This window comes from Sturnira hondurensis, unplaced genomic scaffold (assembly GCF_014824575.4).
Source record: "Sturnira hondurensis isolate 20B ecotype Veracruz unplaced genomic scaffold, ASM1482457v3 Scaffold0006496, whole genome shotgun sequence".
NCBI lineage: Eukaryota > Metazoa > Chordata > Mammalia > Chiroptera > Phyllostomidae > Sturnira > Sturnira hondurensis.
The window spans coordinates 12500720-12523535 of NW_028079127.1; the positions used below are offsets into that span (position 1 = coordinate 12500720).

The 22816-nt window shown below is 36.4% G+C and overlaps 1 protein-coding gene across 3 annotated transcripts in view; it reads right to left on the bottom strand.

The window, feature by feature from the left end:
• Nucleotides 1-22816, bottom strand: part of NUP107 (nucleoporin 107) — a 46475-nt gene that overhangs the window by 7449 nt on the left and 16210 nt on the right. For all 3 annotated transcript variants that reach the window (XM_037049488.1, XM_037049487.1, XM_037049489.1), the window contains 10 exons: nucleotides 19742-19813; nucleotides 19262-19350; nucleotides 16918-16996; nucleotides 15097-15210; nucleotides 12270-12360; nucleotides 12050-12126; nucleotides 9947-10006; nucleotides 8898-9043; nucleotides 8045-8093; nucleotides 201-270 (listed from right to left, as the gene is read on the bottom strand). In XM_037049488.1, the coding sequence (XP_036905383.1) occupies nucleotides 201-270; nucleotides 8045-8093; nucleotides 8898-9043; nucleotides 9947-10006; nucleotides 12050-12126; nucleotides 12270-12360; nucleotides 15097-15210; nucleotides 16918-16996; nucleotides 19262-19350; nucleotides 19742-19813 (847 nt within the window). The remainder of the gene's footprint in view (nucleotides 1-200; nucleotides 271-8044; nucleotides 8094-8897; nucleotides 9044-9946; nucleotides 10007-12049; nucleotides 12127-12269; nucleotides 12361-15096; nucleotides 15211-16917; nucleotides 16997-19261; nucleotides 19351-19741; nucleotides 19814-22816) is intronic.

The following is a 22816-nucleotide window of genomic DNA, read 5'->3' on the forward strand; positions in this document are numbered from 1 at the left end:
ATTGTTAACAACCATCACATAAAACAGACTCTGGATGAAATTCAAACTTTATAACAAGGAGATAGTTGTGTTCAAATAGGCTAATATTTATAAAGATTAAAAGATGTGTTAAGTCATACACATTGCTCTGAAAACTTTTTACAAAGTTACTGTAAGAAAACCAGGAACTCACACAAAGTAAAATAAAATTATGATCTTACCATCAATATCTCCCAGGATAAGGAATTTTTGAACTACATGATAATGTTCTTGATTCTCTTCCAGAACTCTCTGAAAAAAATTTTACATTTCCCATAAATCTTCTAGTGGTCATTGTGTAGTAGGTGCTCATTGTTAAACTAAAAATGTCAAGCTTCTGAAGACACACACATAAGGAAAAATTTGTAAAGGAAGGGAGTCAGACTTCTGCCAAGATGGAGGCATACGTGGAAACACTGTGCCTTCTCCCACAACCAAGTTTGAATACAACAAAGGTTTGGAGAACAAAGACACAGCCAAAGAACAGAAAATTGAATTATATGGAAGTCCGAAAACAACGAACCGTTCGACAGGGACGGTAAGAGGGGTGGAGCCAGCAGCGGAGCAGGGTCAGGCAGGATAGATTCCCTGACCTAAGCGCACAAGTGGCCTGGACCCAGTCAGGGTGTGGGGCAGACTGACCACGGTTGCACATTTGTGCACAGTGAGACTGACCACGCACGCCCCAGGGGGCGAGGGCTGAGGGTGGTGGCACACTCGAGTGCAGTGGGACGAAACGAGCGGGCCCCGGTGACGGTGGCAGCCACCGCACCTGTGGGGGCCATAGTGGGAGGCGGCAGACGGGATGCCATTGCTCCTCTTTGACCCCGCCCCCACATCCAGCATCACAACCCAGCGACTTAGTTGCCCTGCTCTGGTGAACACCTAGGGCTCCGATCCTGCTACTTAACAGGCACGAACAGTCCAAAAGATGGCGCAAGAAGAACTCAAAGTCCCAGAGCCGATAACTCTCAGCGACCGAGAAATTGCCAGCCTCTCAGAAGCACAGTTCAAAACACTGGTCGTCAGGATGCTCACAGAACTGGTTAAGTATAGTCACAAATTAGAGGAACATATGAAGGCTAAACTAATTGAAATGAAGGGAGATGTCCAGGAAACCAATAGCAATGGAAAGGAAACTGGGACTCAAATCAATGGAATGGACCAGAAGGAAGAAAGAAACAACCAAACCTAAAAGAAGGAAGAAACAAGAATTCAAAAAAAATGAGAAGAAGCTTAGGAACCTCCAGGACATCTTCAAATGTTCCAACATCTGAATTATACTGGTACCAGAAGGAGAAAAGGAAGAGCAACAAGTGGAAAAGATATTTGAACAAATAATAAAGGAGAACTTCCCCAATCTGGCAAAGGAAATAGACTTCCAGGAAATCCAGGAAGCTCAGAGAGTCCCAAAGAAGTTGGACCCAAGAAGGAACACACCAAGGCATATCATAATTACATTAGCCAAGATTAAAATGAAGGAGAGAATCCTAGAAGCAGCAAGAGAGAAGGGGACAGTCACCTACAAAGGAGTACCCATCAGACTGTCAGCGGATTTCTCAAAAGAGACCTTACAGGCAAGAAGGGGCTGGAAAGAAGTATTCCAAGTCATGAAATCCAAAGACCTACAGCCAAGATTGCTTTATCCAGCAAAACTTTCATTTAGAATGGAAGGACAGATAAAGTGCTTCTCAGATAAGGTCAAGTTCAAGGAGTTCATCATCACCAAGCCCTTATTATATGAAATGCTAAAGGGACTTATATAAGAAAAAGAAGATGAAAAATATGAACAGTGAAAGGACAGCAAACTCACAGTTATTAACAACCACACCTAAAACAAAAGCAAACCAAGAGGACAGCTGAATCAGGAGTGGAACCATAGAAATGAAGAACACATGGAGGGTTAGCAACAGGGGAGTGGGAGGAGGAGAAGGGGGGAGAAGGTACAGAAAATAGCATAGAGGGTAGGTAGAAAATAGGGGGGAGGGCAAGAATAGTGGGGGAAATATAGAATCCAAAGAACTTGAGACGTGGTTATAAACTAAGGGGGGGAGAATGGTGGGGGAGGGAGTGTGCGGGTGGAGGGGAATGAAGGGGGGGAATAGAACAACTGTAATGGTATAATCAATAAAATATATTTAAAAAAAGAAGGGAAGGATCACAGGAAATCAGAACAAAATAAAATACGGGAGGGCGGAGATGGGAGGGAGGTGGGGAGCACTGGGGGGGGGCAGGGCTGGGAATATAAGAAAGAAAACTGTAATTGAACAAGAGTTAAATAAAAATTTTTAAAAAATACAGGAAGGATACTGCCTTCAGAATATACTTAAGACTTACAAATCTAGGACTGAATGGTATCCTTGAAACCATTATTTTATTTCTTTAACTCTTCAAACTTTAGTTTCTTATATATTTTTAATATAGTTCATTCATTATGCTATTACAGTTTTCCCATTCCCCCCTTCACTCCCCTCCATCCTGCACACCCCCTCCCACCTACATTCCCTGCCTTTAGTTCACGTCCATGTGTCATAAGTTCTTTAGCTTCTACATTTCCCATACTATTCTTACCCTCCCCATCTATTTTCTACCTACCATCTATGCTACTTATTCTCTGTACCTTTTCCCCTCTCTCCTCCTCCCACTTCCCTGTTCTATTTGTTTGCTTAGTTTGTTTTTTAGGTGTTGTTGTTAATCATTGTGAATTTGCTGTCATTTTCCTGTACATGTTTTTTATCTTCTTTTTCTTAGGTAAGTCCCTTTAACATTTCATATAATAAGGGCTTGGTGATGATCAACTCCTTGAACTTGACCTTATCTGAGAAGCACTTTAACTGCCCTTCCATTCTAAATGAAAGCTTTGCTGGATAGAACAATCTTGGATGTAGGTCTTTGGATTTCATGACTTCGAATACTTCTTTCCAGCCCCTTCTTGCCCGTAAGGTCTCTTCTGAGCAATCAGCTGAGAATCTGATGGGAACTCCTTTGTAGGTGACTGTCCCCTTCTCTCTTGCTGCTTCTAGGATTCTCTCCTTCATTTTAATCTTGGCTAATGTAATTATGATATGCTTTGGTGTGTTCCTTCTTGGGTCCAACTTCTTTAGGGCTCTCAGAGCTTCCTGGAAGTCTATTTCCTTTGCCAGACTGGGGAAGTTCTCCTTTATTATTTGTTCAAATATCTTTTCCACTTGTTGCTCTTCCTTTTCTCCTTCTGGTACCAGTATAATTCAGATGTTGGAACATTTGAAGATGTCCTGGAGGTTCCTAAGCTTCTTCTCATTTTTTTTGAATTCTTGTTTCTTCCTTCTTTTAGGTTTGGTTGTTTCTTTCTTCCTTCTGGTCCACTCCATTGATCTGAGTCCCAGTTTCCTTCCCATCACTATTGGGTCCCCAGGCATTTTCTTTTATTTCACTTAGTGTAGCCTTCATTTTTTCATCTAATTTGTGACCAAATTCAACCAATTCTCTGAGCATCCTGACCACCAGTGCTACACCAGTGCTTTGAACTGTGCATCTGATAGGCTGGCTATCTCTTTGTCACTTAGTTGTATTATTTCTGGAGCTTTGATCTGGGAGGAGATGGGGGTGAGTCTTATAGTCCAAATGTAGCTTACTTGGCTCACAGTGGGCGGGTGGGGGGTAGGTGCTGCGAGGGCATCCTGTGTTATTTATGTTATTAAATATTTTACCACATTTTTGCTTCGAAAATTTTTTTCTTATTTTCCTTCTCTAAAAACGAGGTGCATCTTACAGTCTGGAAAAATTGGTAGTTTATTTCTTGTCCAATGTTTAAAATGTTTAGTTGTCTTAATTTTCCTTTAGCACTTATTCTTTTTACATTTGACCCATTGCTTCATCTGGAATTTCTTATAATACATGGCATGAGGTAGGGATCTAGCTTTGCTTTCTTTCCAAATGAAAAGTCAATTATGCTCATACCTTGTATCTAACTAAACCATCCCTTTCCCTCTAATGTGAAAAGTCACCTCTTTCATCTGGTAAGTTCTCATCTATATCTGGATCTCATATGAACTTTTGAACTTCACTGATCTATTTATTCCTGTGCCAATTCCATACTGTTTTACCATATCTCTGTATTAAAGTTTTATTGTGAAGACAACAATCACATAACTATTGTTCTTTTCCAAATTTTCTTGCCATTCATTCTTTCTTAATTCTTCTATTTGGAAATTTTCTGTCTAGAAGTAATCTAAAGCACTAGATTTTCTTTTAATTTTGCAATAAATGACATTTACATTCAGCCTTCCAAGCTAGGAATGTGGTATGTCTGCTTATTCATGTTTTCTTCAGGAAGGCTCTCAAACCTTTGGTTAACTTTTATTCCTAGGTATTTTAGTTAATAATTTAAATGGGACTTTTGAAGAGGGCTGTATCTTTTTATAACTAGTTGTAACAAGTATAGAAAAGCTATGATTTTTTATAACTTTTTCTTGAATTTAGATGAACAAATTCTTATTAATTCTAGTGATTTACTGAATTTTGAGTTTCTAGATTACACTTTTATCATATGAAAATGTTTCCTCTTTTCTAATTACCTATTCCTTAGCTTCCTTGATTTATTTGCATTAATTGGAATCTCCAAAAGAATAAACTGGTAATAAACCTTTGACAGAAAAAGCATTAATTTCCTTATTATACAAAGAGCTCATCATACAATAAACAAAATATAAAACTCAAGAGAAATTGGGTAAAAGATCGAACAGGGACATTCACAGATGGTCAATATACAAAGGAGAATTTGCTCAGTCTTATGAATACACAGAAAAATGTGACTAGAACAATGCAGTCCTACTTTCCATTTACTATAATGGACTGGCAAAAAACTAAAAAGGGTGATATTTCAAACCAGTGAGAAGGCGTGAAAATGAACACATTAATAAATTTCTTGTGGGGACTCCCAGTCAAGATGGAGGTAAAGGTAAACACGGCTCGCATCCTAGCACAACAGCAGCAAAACTTACAGCTGACCTACAAAACAACTATCATCCATAATCCTCAGAAAATCGAGCTGTATGGAAGTCCAACAACCAAGGAATTAAAGAAGTCACATTCATCCAGACAAATGGGCGGGGGGGCGGGGGGGGAGGGCAGAGATGTGGTGACGTGGAGACATAGAAGGGATGGTCCTGTGACCATGTGTGGTGGATAAAAATCGGGAGGGATACCCCCAACACAAGGATTTCAGCCACAACCCAGACCACCCAGCCTAGGGTTCCAGGGCCAGGAAGACAAGTCCCCATAACTTCTGGCTATAAAAACCAGTGAGGGTTGGGCAGCTGAAAAAACTGCAAGATTCTCAGGGGCCTCCTCTTAAAGGTCCACAACAGACTTAGGACTTATATAGACTCATTTCCTTTGAGCTCTAGCACAGGGCAGCAGCTGGAAGGGCACCAGTGGCACATGGGGAGAAGCTGAAATGTCTGGCATCAGGGCAAGACTGGTTGGACAGGTCCCTCCCAGACAGAACACCAGAGGCCAGGCAGCAGCACTGTCCCCTTTCTGAGCCCTCTCCGACACAGAGCAACAGGGTGATGACACCATATCAGAGACTCCATTAACCTGGTTCACACAGGTTGTACTGCCCTGGCGATTATCTGAGGTTCCACCACATCCAACTTACTGGTGCACTTTTCTACAATAGGCCAAACTACCAAGATGGAGTACAAGCAGCTCTCCCTAACACATAGAAACAAACATGGGGAGGCTGCCAAAATGAGAAGACAAAGAAACAGGGTCCAAATGAAAGGAGAGAACTCCAGAAAAAGAACTAAACAAAATGGAGATAAACAATTTATCAGATGCAGAGTTTAAAACACTGGTTATTAGGATGCTCAGGGAACTCACTGAGTACTTCAACAGCATAAAAAAGACCCAGGCAGAAATGAAGGGTAAACTAATTGAAATAAAGAAAAAAATTACAGGGAACCAACAGTGGAGTGGATGAAGCCAAAAATCAAATCAATGATTTGGAATATAAGGAAGAAAAAAAACATTCAATCAGAGCAGCAAGAATAAAAACCAATCCAAATAAAGTAAGGTTAGGCTAAGGAGCCTCTGGGACAATTCAAATGTACCAATATTTGAATCATAGTGGTGCCAGAAGGAAAAGAGAAAGAGCAAGAAATTTAAAGCTTAATTGAAAAAGTAATGAAACAAAACTTCCCAATTTGGTGAAGGAAATAGACATACAAGACCAGGAAGAACAGTGAGTCCAAAACAAGATGGACACAAAGAGGACCACACCAAGACACATCATGATTAAAATGCCAAAGGTAAAGATAAAGAGAGAATCTTAAAAGCAACAAGAGAAAAGCAGAGTTACCTACAAAGGAGACCCCATAAAACTATCAGCTGACTTCTCAAGAGAAACTGCAGGCTAGAAAGAACTGAAAATAAGTATTCAAAGTGCTGAAAAGCAAAGACCTACAACCTAGATTACTCTATCCAGCAAAGCTATCACTTAGAATGGAAGGGCAGATAAAGTGCTTCCTAGACAAGGCAAAGGAGTTCATCATCACTAAGCCATTATTACAGAAAATGTTCAAGGAACTTATTTAAGAAAAAGAAGATCAAAACTGTGAAAATTAAAATGGCAATACATTTATCAACAACTGAATCTAAAAAACAAAGTAAACAAGCAGAACAGAAACAGAATCATAGATATGAAGATAATTTGGAGGATTACTAGTTGGGGGGACAGGTGGAGAATGGTGGAAAAGGTGCAGGGATTAAGAAGTACAAATTGGTAGGTACAGAATAGACAGGGGATGTTAAGAACAGGATAGGAAATGGAGTAGCCAAAGAACTATGTGCATGACCTGAAGACATGACCAAGGAGGAAACTGCCAGAGGGATTGAGGGGTACCAGGTGGAGGGAAGCAAAGGAGGAAAAATTGGGACAACTACAATAGCATAATCCCTAAAATATATTAAAGTAAATAAATTACTTGTGGTAGTATAAAATAATTGCTGTAGCCATTTAATTAATTCAATATTCATATACCCCTTTACCACCAACCTCACTTTCAGGAAACCTATCGTAAAGAAAAAGGACTAGTAGATATGTATATGTATCTACACACACACACACACACACACACACACACCATAAGACGCACCTAGGTTTTAGAGGAGGAAAATAGGAAAACATTTTTTGAAGCAAAAAATGTGCTAAAATATTTAATAACATAAATAACATAATATTTCACCAATGTAAATATAAATGGAACTCAACAGCGACATTAACAACCATTATTACTCTCAAATTGGGGGTGGGGTGGGGGGCAATTGTGTCTTATAGTCAAAAAAAGGGTATACACGAAAAACGTTTAGTGCTAGATAGCACTAAAAGTGGGATAATTTAAAATACCTCATTCTACTGAACATTATGCACCTTTTAAAAAGAACAGGTTGTTAACTCTATATCCACTAACTTCAAGTATCATTAAATGAAAAAAAAATCCAAGTTGAATATCTACATTATTTCTACAATATTTGTAAGAGTGTGGAGAAAGATACTGAAGGGTACTTTTCAATATGGTTTCCCATCACAGGGGGATGAGAATAACCATAAAGGTGTTGAGGAAATTAGTATAAAGGTTTTATTATTGGATTACTGTATTCCAAAGATATATGCTATTACGTTAGTCATTTAAAAAATTTAAAGCATATTACTTTAAGAAATGTTAGATTATTTTGAGATCTAGGAAAAGTCTTATTATTTTCCATTATGTGTTTTTATTTTTCAAAAGGAAAGGGATAAATTAGCTTAAATGCCTAACATGTTTAGATGAAACCAATCCTAAACCAAAGAAACAGAAATAATATATTACTTAAATACACAATTAGGTTTTTCTTTTCAAAGTATATCTCTTATTCGAATAATAGGTGAGGAAAAGGGAAAGAATAGAATAAAAGGTTTCTTTTGCCGCCTAGCTACAGCACACAACAGCATAACATTTATTGTTTCCTATTCAATTATAAAATAGTCATACAAATAATTTACCTTTTTATCAGTAGCTTGAAGTTCTTCAAAAACCTTTTCTAAGGTCCAACTTCAAAAGAAAGACAGGAAAGGGATAAAATAATATTACTAATATGAACAATGGATACAAAATAAAACTTTAGGAGGTCTATCCAGAAAGTATCCAGCCATGTAATATAAAAAAGAAATATTTACTGAAGAAGACACAATATATGAGAAATATTGTACACAGGACACTGACGCCTCTGTCCCCTTCAAAGTAGGTACCTTGGGACCTCACATAGTTCTCCCAATTGCCATCAGATGCCCCACTGTCTGTTCCTGAATCTCATCAATGGTCTGAAATATCTTCCCTTTCAAAAGTGATTTTAATTTTGGGAACAGCCAGAAGTCACAGGGTGCCAAATCTGAGTCTCCTAGGTGACTTGATGTTTTGCCAAAAAACCTTGCCTGAGATGTGATAGAGGCGCATGCTGCACGTGTTGTCGTGACGAAACTGCCAATCACCAGTTGCCCATAGCTGTGGGCTTCTGAACCATCTGAATCATTTCCGTGGAGGAATGTTCAAGTTTAATGCAAAATTTGATGCAGATTCATTGCTCTACTCACTCAGCCATTTTGAATGCGGCAACCACATAGTACACATGCTCACTCAACAGTGTCTACCGCCCCCACTGACTAGTAGAGTGAAATCCTCATCATTCACACATGCACATTCTAGTCCACTTTCCTTGGCTGCCAGGTTACACCAATGTTATGTAAACCATTCTCATTATATTAAAAATGGTGGACTTTTTCTGCATAGACCTTGTATACTAAAAATCCCCAAAACTTAACAAATCCCCAAAACTCAACAAATCCTCAACAAACTCACTTTGCTTCCAAATATTCTCTAGGGAGTTCTTCAGTTTCATCCAGGGTTATTACTGACGTCCGGATCTCCTGTTCTACTAGACTGTCCACCATCACTCGAAAGTAGGCCCACACTGTGTCTTCCCAGGTGTCACAGACAGGAAGAAGCTTTTCCCCCATTCCAAAACAGAAACACATAAACACAGTCAACAAAAAAGAAAGTGAAAGCAGTGATATCCATTGATATGGACTATAAAGTCATTATAGTCCATACAAAATATTGTCAATTATAGTCAACTGCAAAATTATAGTCAATTACAAAATATTGTGGATTCTAATATAAAATATCAAATAACTGACCCACTCCCTGCTAAACCACATCTTCTCAGTTTGAACTATTAAGGTTTTTCCATAATGAGTTCACAATAACATCAATTTTTCATGCTGATCTATTATGCAGTTTCAACTAATTACTACAACATACCTCAAAATAACTGTAAATAGCTGTTAGACAATCCAAACAATTGCTGTACCTCAGTGATACACTTCTGCACAAAGCTATGCATACTACAGTCATCAATAAATGTATGTTGTAATTAAATGTACAATTCTTAGAAACTAAAATGTGATTTCATGTATTAAAACATCATTTGGTGTATGGGATACATCATATTAAGCAGCTCAAGTCACTGTTCTATTTCATGATTATCTTTATCACTGCCACTTTTTAGGAAAGATTTTATTTGTTTACTTTTAGAGAGGGGGAGGGGAAGGAGAAAGTGAGGGAGAGAAACAGCAATGTGCAAGAGATACAATGATCAGTCACCCCTCACAGGCCGGCAAACAAGGTCCTGGCCTGCAACCCAGGCATGTGCTGTGATCAGGAATTGAACCCACAACCCTTCGGCTTGCAGGCCAACAGTCAATCCTCTGAACCCCACCAGCCAGGGCTCATTGCTATTCTTAAAAAGTAACTTAAGATTATAAAATTTATTATATACAGTTATTAGAATATTTTATGTTTTGGATTGTTTCACAGGGAATAAAGAATTATTAAAATAGGCTGCATACCTGTTTGAGATTTCCACTTAAAGCAGCATAAATTGCTCTCTCATATCTATTAAAAAGCTCCTGAAATACAATAAATATAAGTAAATTTGGAAAATCCTTTTTAATATGTCAGTTTTTCCCCCATAACCTGAAACTTTGCAATGTCTGCTAAACTGAACTTATTTATTTGATAGTTTCTAAATTTAGCAAAAGACCCAGCAGGGTAATAAGAAGAAAGGGCCCCATGGTTTGATGATACATTCCACGCTGAAATCTTCAGGAAAAGTCAGACACCTGAATTTCAAATACAGGGTGTAAATGGATCAAAGTGTAATGGATTCTTTATTTATAAAAGTCAAATTTTATTTTAGATATAATTCATACAAGTTTTTCCAGCTACAAAGTTTCTAAATATCTAACACTACCTGATACTGACTTTAAAACATCAAAACAAAGCACATGGAACCTGTCAGGCATCTGTTTGCATCAAAATCCTAAGTAGCATTAATTATAATCATTAAATTATTCCATTTTACTTCTTGAATCTATAAATGGCACTTTCAATTTTCTTATCATCCACACAGGGGATTTCAGGGACTCTCACTGTCCGTGTCCTCCTCTGCCTTCTCTCTCCAATTACTTGTCCTGATCGTTCTTGCTCCCTTCCTTTTCACTCTCAATATTACTCTAGGACAGGCCCTTAATTACTTAGTGTCTGAATAATTCTGACAAGCTCCCAACTAGTTTCTTGGCCTTCAGTCCATTCAATTTTAAGCCTATTTTCTACTGCCAAGCTAATCTTAAAATATTGCTGTCATGTGCCCTTGAGGTTTCAATGGTTCACCACTATCTATTAAAAAAAACAAAAAAACCCATCTCTCATTCTGTAGAGCAGCATTTGAGGACCACCTCTGTCTGTTCATAATTTACCTCTTCCAATCACCTTTTCCATCAGTCAGTTCTGTTACAGTGCTTATTTTGAAAATGTGGATCTGTTCCAATGCAAGTGATATGTCAAGGAACAATCCGAACATAATGCAAATTTCCCACTTGCTTGTGCATAATTTCATCCTCAAGAAACACTAAGTGAATGCAGAAAACTACACCCAACTGAACTGGCCATTAGAAAATATACAAAAGTAACACACCTCAAACATCTACCAGCTACCTCAATTCATCAGGAGTGTTATAAGCTAAATGAATACACAGCAAGTGTTATAATTTTCTATTTGATCTCAGATAACCTCCTTTTACCACTTCACAGTAATGCATAAGCTGGAACCCTCTGACACCGGATTGCACAAGCAAACTTCAGGTCTCTTTCAAGGTAAAGTGCCACACTTACTGTAGTATTTATGTATTTCCTAAGCATTTAATAATGTGAAACTGCTATTCCTTTTGTTTTTATCTTTGTATGTATCACTGATGGTTTGTGACTACTGTGCTCTTAATTCCTTTTTCCCACCAAAAGTCCAGTGGGTTTTTGTACAATTTTGGATGCTGCAGTGGTTTTTAGGAATGCACAAGTTGCATCATAACCTATGATCCTACCTAGAATTCTTTTTTAAAAAAATATTTTATTTATTTATTTTTAGAGAGAGGGGAAGGAGAAAGATTGGGAGAGAAACATCAATGTGTGGTTGCCTCTCATGTGTCCCCTACTGGGGATCTGGCCTGCAACCCAGGCATGTGCCCTGACTGGGAATCGAACCTGCAACCCTTTGCTTCACAGGCCTGTGCTCAATCCACTGAACTATACCAGCCAGGGCCCTACCTAGAATTCTTTATTTGCATGCCCAATAGCCCAAATCCTACTAATTTTTAAAAGTTCAATTTAATTCTCTTTCCTGGGAACTAGTTTTAGCCCAATGCTTATTCTCAGAGTTCATTGGTACCTCCTTTATATTTTTGCCTTATATTAGTGTTTAATTCTGACTACTTAGTGTCTGAGTAATTCTGATTAGTAACTAAGTCTGTCAATTCCTATTCCTCAGTTTGGTTGCAAATTCTTTGAAAGCAGGCAATTTAGTCTTATTCTACTCTGAACATTTCATAGCACCTTCAGCAGGCCTTCAATTAATTAGAGTAAAAATCAGTATCAGTAAATATTTTATCATATCTTACATCTTCTGCCATTCTCCAACAACTTATTTTCCAAATGCATCTATATGGATTCCCTTCAACAGGCTCTAATTCTGTTCCTATAAAACAATTAAAGAAATAAAATATATAGTTTAAAATGAGATCTTTCATTGATTTCTAAACATAAAAGCTGTACTTCACAAACACTGGCATTTAGAGCTAAATATATCCCCAACTCTCAGAATAAAATCTACCAGAATACCTCCATTAACATTAGGGTCGTGATAGAGCTTCCAGCCTTCAAGTGTTGCAGCTCTCCAAGCCTGCCCACAACGTTTACAGAGCCGTTGTGCCTTCAGAAACCAGAAAGAGCAGTTAGTCACATGATAAGTGCAGTAATGGAAACTTATAGGAAAGTTTAAGCAAGGTATGACAGGGGCAGAAAACTTATGACACGTTACAAAGAATGATGGAGACAACAAGTAATGACATTTCACTTTATCACCATAAGCATGTCTTAATGCGATCTGTCTTTCTTTTCCTAATAATCCCTTTGCAGTGATTTGGGGCTTAACAACAGGTTCTCACAGACCCCATAGGCATTTAATTCTGCTAGAGACAAATGGGGCCGAAGAGGTTGATAAGCCTTAATTTATGTAAAAGTATTACAAAAACACTGTTAGTTACTAGAATGACAGGGTGCCACTACTCATTCACTCTACTCACAGTATTTCTTTATGTTAAATATGGCCAGTCAAATGAGCTTACAGTGCTGGTAAGACAGAAAGATGTCTGCTGTTCCATCATCTCTTCAGGAACCATCTCTCCCCCAGTGAGTTCATATGGCTGGAGCAGGCCTAATGCCATCTCTGAACCCTAGGGTTAGGCATGTGATCTAACAAGAATTACCCCCAGGACTCTTGCTGAAGATACGAAGAGATATAGTCCTGTTGCTGGGAATGCTACCTGGCAGGAAGATGTAAACTGCTGGTGGCCTTTACAGACACAAGGAATGGCTTCTTGAGAATGAAGCCAGAAAAGAAGGCAGGACCAAGTGTCTAGGAGAGAGGCAGTAGCCTAATGACATCTTGAGTCCCTGGATCCTGCTTAAAGAGATTTAACCCTCTATACCTCCCTGTCCCATGAGCCAATCAATTCCCTTCTTGTAAGTAACCTGAGTTTGGTTTCTTGAACCTAGAAAACCTAATACACACAATCAGGTACAGACCATCTCAAACACCATTCTGGACTGATGGCTTTAAAAAATTATGAAATAAGTTGAGAGGCAACCATACATTGATATTTCTCTCCTTCTCTCCTTCCCTTCCCCTCTAAAGATAAATAAATAAAATCTTAAAAAAAGAAGCCAAACACATAAGGACAAATATTGTATGACTCCACTTATATGAAGTATCTAGATGAGGCAAATTCACAGAAAGTGGATTAGAGGCTACCAGGAGCTGGGGGCAGAGGGAAATGGGGAGTTATTGCATAATGGGTACAGAGTATCTATTTGGGGTAATGAAAAGTTCTGGATATAGAGGCAATGGTTTTACAATGTTGTGAATGTTATTAATGCCACTGAAATACACACCTAAAAATAGTTAAAATGACCAATTTTGCTATATAAATTTTGCTTATATACATAAGAAAAAGTTAATAATATACCCAAATCATTTAAGTATATATATATAGTGGTACCTCGGTACTCATTGTTAATTTGTTCTGGAACTCGTGACAAGTACAGAAATTGACGAGTACCAAACAATGAAGCATCTTCTCTTACTGGGCGGCATCCTGACACACACAAGTTCTAGCAAGTGCACCACGTCCTGAGCAACTGCCAAGCGCTGAAACAGTTTTTCTTATCAACATACAATGAGTACAGGGTTTGATGAGTTCTGTTGCTGACAAGTACTGAGGTATGACTATACTTTAAACGGGTGAATTATATGGTATGTGAATTACATCTCAATAAAGATGTTAAAAGAAAAACAAACCCTGAATATATACTATGATTACAATTACATTAAAATGAGTTATAAAACAAAAAGAGCTTTAAATAAATACAAAAACCCATTAATACAGTAATGTAAAGGTAGCAGGACCTGGAAGTTCTTGGTTTTCGTGTCTTCAGGAATGAGATAATTTTTTTGTTTTCTATTTTAAAAAAACAGAACCTTATTTGCCACTGCAATTCCTAGTATCTTATACATCACCTGGCAGAGTGGCTGGGACTTAAATATTTTCTGAGTAAATGAATATATATCAACTTCTTTTCTTAATTAAAAAATAAGAATGAGGCTTAGTAATCCAAGACTTACTACTGTAAGAAATTACTTAATATATGCTAATGGTTTTTAAAACATAGAACAGATAACACTTTGAATTAATTCTAAAAGAACTGTCACCAAGAGTACTGCACAAGGGGTACAACATAATACCCAAAGTTAGAAGCTCCTGTGCACCAGACTGCTTCAACAAAAAAGTCCAGTAAGCTTTCTGATTAGATCCGAAACATTCTGCAGGCACACCTCACTTTATTGTGCTTCACAGATGTTGTGTTTTTGACAAATTGAAGGCAAGACCCTCTACCAGCAAAAGATTACCTCTCGCTTTATTGCAGTTTTCTGGAAGTGAACTCAAATCTCTCAGAGGTATGCCTATATATATAAGAGCTTAACTATCACAAAGGAGATTACATCTTAAAGAGGTGAGATTAAAAGGAAGAAGTCTGAGGGCCACGGTGGTCTTTAAATGCATAGTGTCATCTGAAGGAGCAATCTGGGTCAGACTTAGTCTCAACTCTTAAAAATCAGAACTAGAAATAAGGAAAATATACCTAGGGTACACAGTGCATAGGGAGGCAAAGTCTGACTTCTTAAAATTTTTTTCTGTTAGGTCTGTGCAAACTAGAGTGCACTGCTTTCTGAGGCAACGTATTTGTTATCAGTAGAAATGTTCCAACGGCAGCTGGATCTAGACACACTGTGAAAGACGTCACTGCACCGAGAAGGCATATGAGGTGAGTCATAGCTAAGAGTCAATGACTTTTTAAAATTGGACAAGCAGGGTATGGGTGTGTTTACCTCTTCTGTCATTCCAGCACGGATTAGAGTGAAAAGATATTTCAGTAATCTAACTTCATCTTCTCTATCCAGATCATCAAGGGGCATTTTCTGTCTTATGGGGGCATCAGGGTCCTATAAAAAAATAATCAACTATAAGTCCTTTGTATCCACATACATTTAAATAGCAGTAAAAGATGATAAATCTCTCCGGAGTATAGTGCTGAAATAAATTCATTTACAATTCAGTTAATTAATAATGGGAACGGAATTGTCTCAAGAGTTCCAAATAGCCCCACAACTGCTTGCTGCCCATTCAAAAGACTCCTTTTGAATGGGCAGCAAGACTTAGCCCACAAAGGTATGTGCCTAAGTCAGGAAAGGTGGAAACATCAACAGCCCAGCCCAACCAGGGTAACTCTAGAAATGCTACTCATAATTCAAGATGACTTGATCTTCACACTGATGTAATAGCAACTGTATGGCCAAGTTAATACTAAACAGAATTAGGCCTAGATGAAAAATGAATACAAAGGAGAAAACGAAAAGAATCTCAATCTATTCTGTGACTAGAAAGGGCTAGTTGGTAGTTTCTGAGACCTACAAGAAGAGAACCCATTATGGGGTTGATGCTAGATAAAACATACCAACTCCCAATAAAATTTTTTTATTTTAAAAACAGGGTTTTTTTTAAAATTTTTTTCCTATATTTTATTTATTTATCTTTAGAGGGGAAAGGAAGGAGAGAGAGAGAGAGAGAAATTTCAATGTATGGTTGCCTCTGGTGTGTCCCCTGCCGGGAACTGACCAGCAACCCAGGTATGTGCCCTGAGTGGGAATCGAACCACGATCCTGTGGTTTGCAGGCCCGTGCTCAATCCACTGAGCTATGCCAGGCAGGGCTAAAAACAGATTTTTAATGAATAATTACCCCCTCTCCAAAACAAACAAAATACAGTTATTCCTACCAGTTATTACTACCTTTCACAGATAGAAAGAAATATGATTTTAAACATTTGGGATAATATACTGTTCCTACTTTTCAGCAGAGAGCACACATGATCTGCATGTTTAATTTCAAATGAAAAGTTATTTTAATGTGATTTAAGAAAGCAAGTAATTTTTATTCCAGTGTTACTGTGTATGACAATATGAGTATCAGCCCATAAAATGGAATGCACAATAGGTTTGGCTATTTTCACAAATATTTTGCAACAGATACAATCATTCAATTTTGGAATATAATCTCCTTCTAGGAAGAAGGAAACCACCCCTTTCCAGACTTTCAGTTGCCTGCGACTGAGTAGTTTCAGTACAATTTATTTCAAGCTCTTCTTCCAGTAGTTTCCAAAAAATTTTCATCAAAAACCACTTTTGTTACCAAATGGAATTCTAGAAACTTTTTCAGTTGTTACTTGTTTCCCCCTCTGTTCACCATAAACATTTAAATTACATGCTGCCACCTGTCACAAAGTTCTATGCCTTTATTTCTACAATTAGACTCCTGTTCTTAGCAAATCCATTGTTACTCATACCCTAGAATGTCCTTTCCAACATTAAAAGTCAAATCTTGTCGTAAGACCAAAATTAATTTGTTTTTAATGTTGGCAAATCAGGAACACTTTCTATAACTTCTTTTAAAGTTTATAATTTATGTCTCAACTATGTTCAAATACATTGAATCAAATTCAAATACGACTTAGTAGCTTTACAGTTAAATAGTATGAGCAAATCTTCAGAAAACAGAAAAAAAGAGCCTTTTAAAAAGATCATGTACTTGGAAAACAGCTGTCTTTATTTTCTTTTTTTTGAAGACAACTTTCATTTCAAAGAGAACACGTACCAATTCAGTGACAAGAGTACGGACACTTCCTATGTAAGAAGACAGCTGCCGCTGTTTCAAGGTATGCAGAGTATTTTCCCTGAAAGAAAAGGTATAATTTATTTTTAAAGGAGCAATTTTAATAGATTTCAAAAAATAATTTTGTCAGCCCTGGCTGGTGTGGCTCAGTGGGCTGAGTGCCAGCCCACAAACCAAAGGGTGGCCGGTTCAATTCCCAGTCAGGGCACAAGGCTGGGTTGTGGGCCAGGTCCCCAGGTGGGGGTGTGCAAGAGGGAGCTATACACTGATGCTTCTCTCCTTCTTTCTCCTTGCCTTCTCCTCAAAGTAAAATGTATAAACTCAGAAAAAAACATGCAGAAATGCTAAGTATAGCATTTCACATTTTAGCACAGAAGACTAATAACGAGCACATTTTCATGTCCTTATTGGCCATTCGTTTGTATGCTTTGTGATCTATTTGAATCTTTGAGTTTTTTTTTTTTCCTGAGTTGTAGTTCTTTATGAACTACGGGTTATATGTTTCTTCCAGCCTGCAGCTCACCACCAATTCATTTTCTCAATGATGTCCTTTAATGAGAAGTTTTTAATTTTGATAGTCACATGAACTTTTGTCCTGATCATTGCTTTCTGTGACCTAAGAAAGAAACATTTGTCAATCCCATAGTGATAAAGATGCCCCCCTATATTTTCCTGTGAAAGCTTATGGCTTAGCTTTTACATTTAGGACTAGGATCTAACTTGCAAAATTGTTGGGTATGATGCAAAAGAGGTGTCAAGATCAATCTTTTTTTCACATTCTTTTCCTTATTGGATTGCTTTTGAATGCTTTGTTGAAAACCAAATGGCCATATAAGTGTAGGTCTGTTTGGGGGTTCTCTATTTTGTATTCATAAAAAACTTGCAAAAATCTTAAGGCATTTTAACTAAAATTCTTTTTTTCTGAAAATGAGAATTCATTTTTTTGCTTAGAAAAACCACAACTATTGAAGACTTAATCTTTAAAAAGGTTTATTTATTTTTAGAGAGAGGAGAAGGGAGGGAGAAAGAAAGGGAGAGAAACATTAATATGTGGTTGCCTCTCATGTACCCCTTAACTTACCAGGGGCCTGGCCCACAACCCAGGCATGTGCCCTGATTAGGAATGGAACCAGCAACCTTTCAGTCTGCAGGACGATTCCCAGCCCACTGAATCACACCAGTCAGGGCTGAAGATTTAATTTTTTGTTTCATTTTGAAGATTTAATTTTTAATAATCATTTAGTAACACTAATTTCCTAGTTAAGCAAAAAAAAATATATAGAACTGACTTGCAGACTTTTTACACATACTGAATTTAAAGGTGACCTGAACTTTTTCTTCAAGTCTTGAAATAAATTTGTCCCTTTAACCTAGGGTGCTTCCTGGTTTCAAAGGCCTATAATACTTTAAAAGTACTGAAGAGTATGGAGAAAAGAAAATTGAAAAAAAAATCAAACGTAGCTAGACACCTGGCACAAGTGTCTTCTTGATTGAATTATGATTATTAAGAAAATATAGCAGGTGATTATTTGAAAACTTGAGTCTAACCATGTCACATTCTTTTATTCTCGAGGTTTCCCATCACTTTTAGAATAAAGTTCCAAACACCTTTGCCTACCTGTGAAAGTCCTCTGGGAGCTGGCTCTCTTCAATCTTACTTCCTACCATTCTTTTCTTTGCTGTGTTCACAACGGCCTCCTTGTAAACAAATACTTTACCTTTTTAGGGCCCTTGCAGTTTGTTCTTAACCAAAACTTATCCCTTTTATTTCTGCATAGCTTTCCTCCTCTATTTTTAAAAAGCCTTTTATTCTTTTTAAAAATATTTTATTTATTTATTTTTAGAAAGGGGGGAACGATAGGAGAAAGAGGGAGAGAAACATCAATGCGTGATTGCCTCTCACGCACCCCCCAACTGGGGACCTGGCCCACAACCCAGGGATGGCCCTACACTGGGAATTGGGCCAGTGACCCTTTGGTTCACAGGTCAGCGTTCAGTCCACAGAGCTACACCAGCCAGGGCAAAAGCCTCTTATTCATAACTACATGTTACTTCCTTAGAGAGACCATCCCTGATCACCTCTTCTACTTAAAACTGTACTCACTATCATCCTCTATCTAGCAACTCTGGTTGTTTTTGCTCAAAGCTGTTAATACCTAACAGGATACGTATTTGTTTTTCCTCTCCTAAACAACTATAAATTCCATAAAGGCAGAGTTTTTATTTGTTTTGCTCACAGACTGAATAAGAAGTGAGTAAGTATTCGCTGAAAGATGAATAAACAAAACAAACTTTAAGTTTTTGGAATCAAAGTTTAATGACTTACCAATATACTGATTTTGCATAAAATTCAATATTATCAGAAAAATCTCCAATCTCATCTTTGGCAATGCTCTCTAACCAGTCTACCACCAGCTAGGAAAGTTAAAAAAAAAAAAAGAGTATTAACTAAAATATCTGTTAGCATTTGATTTGCAGTACTCCTATACTTAATTTCAAAAAAGTTTGTAGTGTAAAAATATCAAGTAATAATTTTTCTAACCATTATTTTTTACTTTTTAAAGATATATAAAGATTATGGCAAAAGAATGAAATTTTCTGTAGGAATAATAAAATTTTCAACAGGCTTTTCCTGGAAATACTAGGGCTGTTATTTGAAAACCAAAATAAGGTTCTTAATTCCTCTAAATTACAAATAAAAAGAAAAAATTAAGGAAAAAGTTTTAAATGAAAACAACTTAAGTTCTTTTATGTTATTTATCTTTTCTTTCCATGTTTCATAAAAAATTAAAAATTATAGTCATACCTGACTTTGTCGGACAAGTGAATCTCTCTGAAATAACGCCTCCACAACTGCTTTTTCACTAGCATTAAGAGCCTATTAAAAAAATATAAACCGAAGGAAAGAAAAAAATAGTCTAAGAACATTATTTCAACAGAATGATAACAGCAAATCTGAAGTCAGTATATTTAGTCACCCATAAACACTTTACCACACAGCAAATTGGTGTATTCATCTAAGAAAATTTTTATAAATAAATTTCAAACTGCTATATCAATGTGTGGCTGCATTTACTTGGTATTTTAATTCTATGGCTACACTTGGAATTTAAAATATCTATTTTCCCCAGATACATTGCTTTAGGAAAAAATAAAACACAAAACAAAAAAAATCATAATAAAGGGATGAATGCAGTCATGTGACATGTTAGAAAATTAACATTAAAAACTTTAAAATCTATTTATTCCAGTCTACCAGTCTGATCACCTCTTCTACTTAAAACTGTACTCACTATCATCCTCTATCTACCAATTCTGGTTGTTTTTGCTCAAAGCTGTTAATACCTAGCAGGATACGTACTTGTTTTTCCTCTTCTAAACAACTATAAATTCCATAAAGGCAGAGTTTTTATTTGTTTTGCTCACACATTGAATATGATCACCCCCTCATAGCAGAAAGTGATAAAACTTAACAACTCAAGGCTCTTACGACCAACTTTAAGGACAACTTGACAAAAATATTAGCAAGTAATATTAAAAGGATAATATGGTATTGGAACCTAAAAATTAATCCATCTTATTCACAGAGTCAGTAAAAAAACCCATAGAAATATCTGGATAGATGCCAAAATGTCATTTGTAATTACTTTCATAAATTATAAAGAGGAGAATACTTTGCTAATATGATACACTATCTAGCTAAAGACTATAACAAATATGACACTTAACTCTAAAAGCAAACAAACAAACAAGCAAAAAAAAAAAAAACCCAAACAAAAAACTAAATGGTATAAGTATGGAGAAAGAGTCAAAGTTGTCATTGTTTTTAGAACTGTCCACCAGAAAACCCAGACAATAAATGGAGAACTATTAAAACCAGTAAGTTCAATCAATAGCCAAATGTAAGACAAACAATCTTAGACATGCATATCACTTGGTTGGAATGATATAAGTATTTGCAGAATAAATATATTTACAGATTGAGAAAGCAACAAATGAATAAACAAGAAAAAAATCCACAAAAACTCATGGACACGGACAACAGTGGTTACCAGGGGAAGGAGGGGGTAGTGAAAGGTAAAAGGAGCAAATATATGGTAACAGGAAAGATGATTTGATTTTGAGTGGTGGAGACACAATGCAGTATACAGATGATGTATTACAGAAATATACACTTTAAACCTATAGAATTTTTATTAACCAATGTCACCGCAATAATTATAAATTAAAAATTAAAACCAATTTTAAAACCTTAAAAAATAAAAAATAATAAAAGTGCTGCTGGAAAGCCAAAAAACAATTTTTTAAATAAAGAATTGAAAAGATAGTAAAAAATATTTGAGGTAAAAAAGCAGATTAACAGACATGTGCGGCTGAAATAACTTATTATAAAAATGCACAATGATTTTTTCCTTTGTTCACTATGGTTGCTTCAAACATGAATTACTTTAGTAATTAGAAAATAAGAAGTAATTAAACTCCAAAAGAGCATCTGGTCTTTATGGTTTCAAAGGGGTATTTTTACTAAGACTTCAAAGAACAGGTAATTCCTATGTTCTTCAAACAAAGCACAGAAAAATGATGGAAGGTTTATGAACTTGTTCTGGAGAGCTAGACACCAGAAGTGGATGAGAGTAACTCACACAAAGAAAATGTTTTGAAAAGTTCTAAACAACGTTACTTAAGAAAATTTAGTAGTATATTTAGGAATACATCACAACTCAAACATTTATTCCATGTGAGGATTATTCAACATTAGGAAAATTGTTAATGCAAGCTATTGCAGTAATAAATTAAAGCAGATATCTACAGAAACAAAAAAAATCAAAACAAAACATGAGATTGCATTCAATATCTGTCCCAGCTCTGTTAGGAGAAAAAAAAATTCTTAATCTACAGTAAAACAAAAGCATTCTCAACAAAAGTCAGGAACATGAAAAGAATGCCTACTAACTGATATAATTGTGTGGGTCCTCCTAGTCAATGAAATAAGGAAGTAAAAGAAATAAGAGATTAAGAAAGATTAAGGGAATTTACTACTTGCAAATTATTGTCAATACAGAAAATCCAATAAAATCACTGAAAAATTTATTAGAGCTAATAAAAGTTCCAAAAGATGGCCAAATATGAGCTTTACACATAAATCATTCACTTATTTGATAGTAATGACTAATTATAAAATATAGTAGGAAGGATAATTCATTTACAATAGGATTTACAGGGACTTTTATAAAAAATACAAACCTATATTAAAATATAAAAGGCCTAAATAAATGAGATATGCTATGATCATAAACAGGAAAATTCAACATAAAAATGTCATTTCTCCTTATATTAATTTACAAATTGAATATTATTGCCATAAGTGTCTCAATTAACTTTTTAGTAATGGAAACTATAAGTTCATCTGGAACACAAAAGTGTCCAAAAATAGTTAAAACGCTTATTATACTCATAGCAGTCCTAAGTGCCCATCAGTAAATAAGTGGATCAAAAAACAGTGGTAAACAGAAACAGAAGGGATTGTAAGGAATTACTATGAAGAACTGTATGCCAAGAAATTTGAAAACCTAGGTGAAATGGACAAATTTCTAGAAAAATATAATCTTCCAAAACTCAATGAAGAAGAAGTAGAAAGCCTGAACAGACCAATAACAGCAAATGAAATTGAAGCAGTAATCAAAAAACTCCCATCACACAAAAGCCCCGGACCAGATGGTTTCACAGGAGAATTCTACAAAGCGTTTAAGGAAGAGCTAACCCCTATTCTTCACAGACTATTCCAAAAAATCCAAAATGATGGGAAACTCCCAAACTCTTTTTATGAAGCGAGCATTATCCTAATTCCAAAACCAGATAGAGACACAACAAAGAAAGAAAA